General features: G+C 39.8%; 1 protein-coding gene across 1 annotated transcript in view; it reads left to right on the forward strand.

The window, feature by feature from the left end:
* plcl2 (phospholipase C like 2) overlaps positions 1-4963 on the forward strand; it is a 38457-nt gene extending 33494 nt beyond the window's left edge. The window contains exon 6 of the mRNA XM_010794208.1: positions 1827-4963. Within this exon, the coding sequence (XP_010792510.1) occupies positions 1827-2030 (204 nt within the window). The 3' untranslated portion in view covers positions 2031-4963. The remainder of the gene's footprint in view (positions 1-1826) is intronic.
* Positions 4964-6193: the final 1230 nt, after the last annotated feature.

Raw genomic sequence — 6193 nt, forward strand, 5'->3', positions numbered from 1 at the left:
GTCGCCGCCTCAGAGGCAGAGCAGCCGCAGCCGTCTTTGTTGCCCCAAACACCGCCACCCCTCGGCGGCCCGCAAGTGCCAGAGGAACTCGGCAAAACAGAGCCTGCCCAGGTATATTTAAAAAAGTACCCAACTCGCCCAGTGGGGTAAGGCGCTCATTTTGCAGCTCATGGTTTCAAAACAGAGATTGGCTGGAATATTCCTGTAAAAAAGATGCCATCTTCTGCTATGCATGTATACATTTTGGTTCAAGTAAGTCAGATGCCTTCACCACAACTGGCTACAACAACTGGCGCCATGCTCTTGTACGTGATAAGGGACTGGGAAGGCATGAATCAAGCAAAGAGCACATAGATCCGTAGATCTCTTCATTTTGCCTTCAAAGTGCACCAGATTGATGCTTTTAACTTCAATATTAGAGGAGGTGAGGACCCAACTAGATGATGTTAGGTCAGCTTTCCTTCCGCAAAGGCATCCATAAACATTAGTGCAATACAAAAAACCTACTGATAAAAAAAAAAAAATTCACGAATAATGTAATTATTTATATCCGGAGGCAATATTATGCCTCTCTTTTTGGACCGGTGTTTGGTGAGTCCCTAGTCTAAGCCGCTCTGAAACACCACGCCTATTGTTTCAACCTCCACAGCCAACACAGGGGGTAATTATTGATGAATGACCTCCTGCATATTTATATATGGCATTTGCACGTGTTAATTAAGATTACCACACGAGTAGCTCAGCTATAATTTATACTTTGTCCCCGGGCAATTGAGTTGAGTCAGGCAAGTACGTGTTATTCTTTGTGCATGCTGCATTTTCTGTCAATGTTTAATCTGGTGCTTTGCTTATATGGATCTTATTGTTGGCAGGCGTACTACTTAAAGACTTCAGATTTTTCATGAACACTAAAAGTACATTAGGTTATCGACTGAAGGTCTTGAAGCTTATAAAATGGCAGCTATCCAACAAAGCTTTAAACTCAATACAAATAGATTTCATAGACCATTTTCATGTATGAGCTACACTACACTGCTGGATTCACCTAGCTTCTTGTGATTCAGATTGAGGTGTCCATTGTGTCAATCTCATTATGGCTTCATGCAGGTGTGACAGGAATATCCACAACACTTTGGCACCTGGTTTGAAACTCAGAAATGAATTGCTTGTGAATTCCATAATAAGGTTACATCAATTCCAGATCAAACATCTGCTGCCTTTTTTCCAATAACAGAGCACAAGCATATAGGGTGATAAGACTATTGGACTCTTCTGTATTTGTTTCTGCTTAGATGCTTCAGGTTAAGTACTTTGCGTGATATTCAGAATTTCATTTATGCAGAAATCAAAAGTAAATATATTGAGGCAAAGTGCTGATCCCATTATTGTTGTGAGAGTTCTATCTTTGTTTTTGAGGAAAAAAAATTATAGACTGATCTAAAATGAGAAGAATCTCCTCAGAAAATAGGCTCACTGAGGGTGTTTTATGGTTTATTGATAACAGATTTTAGCATAAAAGGAGTTTATTGACAGATTTAGAGTGCTTAAGATGAGCATTACCTCTCTCTGTATTTACCTTGTTCTGCTATGACCTGAACGTCAATGTGACGGCATTTAATTCAGACTTTTGCCAACATTTCGAATAAGGTGTTAATACATACATACTTTAAAAGAGAGGATTATGTCTTAAAAATAACACAATAAAAATAAAACGTTTAATACGGAATCTTTTATGACATTTTTATCCTCAGGACGGGCAGCTATTAACATTTTAAGGGACAACATTTTAAAAGCTGCTGTAACTCTTTGATCTGTAATCCCCCCAGGGTCAGGCAGACCTCCTGAAGCACGCCCAGAGTGAAGTCCAGGAGAACCTGCGGCAGATCCACTACTCTGCGCTCACCTGTAACCTGAGCAAAGGCGCTCCGGCGGGGGGTTCCTCCGGCTCCGAGTCCAGAGGCAGACGCAGCATGGATGCCATTGCTGAGAAGGCCACTGCGGAGGAGGAGCTCACTGATGAGGACAACTGAAGACCCACAATCCTGTTCTGCCTGGCTCACAGACTTCTACTGTTCCTGCCCCCTGAGCACAAAACCCAAAGCTCTTGCTCGCTCCGTTAGCATTCTGCAGCGTCATCGCTCAACAGTGTGTTTTCCACATTCCATCGTGTACATTCCTGTATCACAAGCACAGCTGTAACTTCTCAGCCTTGTAATCATCAATAAAATGCCACAACTACCCCAGGACACAAATCCTTCCCAAGTTCCGATCACGGAAGGTTTCGACAGGTTTTGAAAAATGACTGTGATTATTTCTACGTCTTAATATGTGAGGGAGCTGTACTGAAAGCTGGAAGAGTGTGAAACGTGATGCTGCCTAGCCATTTAGTGCAAAAATCATATATACCAAAGCATCCAGCAAACGTGTGGAAAGGGACACTTGGAGAAATGCTGAGGATGATCATAGTGCCAGACATAAGTCTTAAGTCTACCCAGAATAAAACTCACAAACGTCTTCATCTTCAGTCCTGATTCATGCGTTCGTTGCCTTCCCTTCATTTCGCTGTCACGGAATCACATTTCCTGGGGAGGCGAATAAACTACCAGCTACGTGACCATTCATGACTTTGACCTACTGTTCAGAGACTTCTACTCAATGGACTAGGGTGTTACTCGAGGAAATAAAAAAAGAAAAGAGCCCTTGGATTATTAGAAGAGATTTCTTAAAGCACAATTTTTTGGAAATATGAATGTAAAAGGACAAAAGGAGCGAAAGAAGTAAAGGAAAAAAGTAAACGTCACGAATGAGAGTAAAGAGCTGTTTACAATTGTCCTGTCTGCCAAAATAGTCACATATATGTATATATAGAGTTTCCTGTTCCCCTTTTTTTCTGCAGAGTGCATCATTTTATTATTGTATACTTGGGAATATAAGATTTATTTTATAAAAGATATATGAACTTGTCTGTGGAAAAGGGGGACATTTTATCTGTGTGTACATAACGAGGGTTGTCACTTAAGAAAAGTGACCTCAACTTCAACTGCTAGAGGTGCAAAAACAACCAGCAACGGCACGAAGAGGAACCACGACTGGGTGATGATAACTTGGACTCACTTCAGCCTTTTATCTGCTTTAATTATTTGGCCTTTATTTTTGGCCACGGTCCTCCCATTTCACATCGCTAAAAGAGTTTGAGCAAAATCAACTTAAATGTTTCGACTGGGGGATTTCACGAAAGGATTGCGTGGCTTGCATCGCATCAACAAACTGCGCAGCCAAACAAGTAGCTTTTGGGTTGCTCTGGTGCTATATGCATGTGTTCATAGTTAGCTAACATGCACACTTTAGCACACATTGGCATCTGTGTACATGAGCCTTGCTAAAACAGTGCAATTCTCAGTGATCAGTGCTTATAACCACTCGCAGCTAAAGTAAAATGACTAGTGGGTTCAGAGACTTGGTGGTAGACACTCCCAGACTCTCCACTAAGAGTTTGTAGCCAGGCTTGAACTCATTTATTTTGGGATGCTTTAACAGGAGGCAATGACAGCTGTGTGATTACAAATAAATGAATAGAGCTCCCCTACATGTCATCTTTGAAATCACATCTAAAAGTTCAATAAAGTATTATATAAAAAAGGATTTCTTCCTTTTCCCTCCACAAGAAAAGGGTGTATTGGACTCAAAACGTTATGGGCATTTAATTGCGAACTTAAGGTGCAAATAAAAATAATGCGCAATCCATATTAGCCCCTGCGATTTGCTTTTGGAAGTATTAAACGTATAAGGTGTATTTTCAGGTGTGCTCCCAACATGTATAATTTAAAAACCCCAATGTGGAAATCGGGTTAAAAAAAGAAAATAATTCCCGCGATGTTTCTACATTGCGACTGAACGGGAGCTATGTACAAACAACTTTAATTGTGCAGTTAAAAATGTCAGTCCAGATCTTGTGCTTTACTACGCTTCATCTTGCTGTTGGTGTGGATCGAAGTGGTTCCTGTCTGAGTTGCAACACTTTATTAACCCTTTGTCAGAATTTTAACTCAGGTTGTTGAAAAGATGGTTTGGAAGGATATGAACTTCAGAGTAATATAAGCTTTCCTTGTGAGTAAATACTATCTGACCCACAATTACCCTGTGATTCAACGTGCCACATTACTGCTTACTAAATGTCTGCATCAGTTCATGTTTATTTAAATGAAGGTATTTAGGTTTACAAAAACAACAATTTGAATAACTTCATGTAAAATAAACTAAAAGCCTGTGTTTGTACGCTACGTAGTATTTATTTAATTGACAACTAATCCAAATAGCATTTTGTTATTGTTGACTGATGTGCACTGTTGCTGCCTGAACTAATGATAGCTAGTTTTTCAACTGATACGCTTAATTAGATTAGACTGTTTGTCATAATGCATTTGAAGTTTAATTTGTTGCAATATAAAAAGTGAAGCCCTATATTAGGCTTTAACACTTAAAGAATAACATGTTAGTAGATACTCAGTTTAAAGCCTACTTTAAGTCTAGCAGTTAAAACATGTTTAGGTTAACTGATTCCAAGTGTTGCCTTAAAATATTTCCATAAATGCTCGGTAGGCGTGACATGACAAGTCAACATATTGATCACCAGCACGAATTCAATAACTGGAGTTCACTTGGGAATATCCAAAACGACAATAATTATGAGCATTGTGACTGTTAAATGAAGCCCAACCATCTTTTCATCTGCAATTGTCAGCTTCCATACCTATTATTTTGCCCCTTAGTGCTCACAATGCAAGTACTACAGATCACATGACCACTGAGAAGATGAAAAATGTTATCTCTGAATTTCCGTGCTGTGCCACTCAACGTATTTCTGATTGTTGATGAGAGGATCAAAGCATTTAAACTGTAATCCAGTCTCACATCATCTATCAAGTCCAAAAAAAGAACCTTCGAATAAACAATGTTGGATAGATCTGTGTGTCTGATGTCTTTTCTAATTACATTATTAATCCTGAAAACTACGTATATCTTTACATCCTGTACTGACCAATCAGTACAGGATGTAGGGCACAGTGTAGGGCGACTGTGGCTGTGAGGGAGTGTGGTCGTCTTTCAACCAGAAGGTTGTGGGTTCGATCCCAGCCCATGCAGTCAACATGTCGATGTATCCTTGGGCAAGATACTTAACCCTGAGTTGCTCCCGATGGCATGGCCAACGGTGTGTGAATGTGTGTGAATGTTAGGTCCTAGAGTAAGGTCCATTGCTCTCTTTGAATGGGTGTGAATGGGTGAATGACATGTAGTATGTAAAGCGCTTTGAGGGGTCTTAAAGACTGGATAAAGCGCTATATAAGTACAGTCCATTTACCATTTATCAGATGTTGCTCTACTGCAGGGGTGTCCAAACTTTTTTCACCGAGGGCCACATACAGAAAAATAATATACGAAGGGCTGGGCCCTCACTAGGTGATGTATATTGGCTCATACATTTACTTATAAGTCGGAAATGAATCAAATGTAAGTAAATTGTGCTTATTAATCAGCGTACATCACAGCTCTCCTTAGGGTTTCAATTATTTTGTTGGTAGCTCATTCCTTACAACAGAGGCGTCAAATTGCTTATCATAAGAGGAAATAGGAAGGGTATATTTCAAGCTTGTTATGAAAATAAGTTATTGAGCTTTTTTTGTATCAACTTAAATTTGTTAGAAAATGTTTTCAGCTTTAATGGACTGAATGTATTTGAAAAGTGGGCTTATTAACACATGAATAATACTGTATTATATCTGTTTACATCTATATTTAAAAGACAAAGATAAGCACAAGTTTCATTTGAGGGCCATACTGCATTATAGTGTTTTTATTTGCTGAGGGCCGATTCAAAATGGTCAATTAGCTTGGACACTCCTGCTCTGCTGTATTGGTTGTTACTGAGAAATTGTGAGTTCTGTGAAAGCCTCCCTGCACCCGGTCGATACTCTGGACCTCCAGTCTCCTCCAGGCTGCACCATGTTGGACCTTATACAGACTGACCTCAGCACTGCCATTACTGTAAATTCATGTACTTCCCCATTGTAGGCAGCACTTTATTTCCTCTTCGCTTGCTCTTCTTCAAAGAAGAAAATCACTCTTGGGTAAAACCTCAATCTGAGGCCAATGCAATATTTCAGCGTGGTTCTTTCCATCCTAGAGGCCTATATCT

Source organism: Notothenia coriiceps, unplaced genomic scaffold (assembly GCF_000735185.1).
Source record: "Notothenia coriiceps isolate Sejong01 unplaced genomic scaffold, NC01 NC01_scaffold00037244, whole genome shotgun sequence".
NCBI classification, from domain to species: domain Eukaryota; kingdom Metazoa; phylum Chordata; class Actinopteri; order Perciformes; family Nototheniidae; genus Notothenia; species Notothenia coriiceps.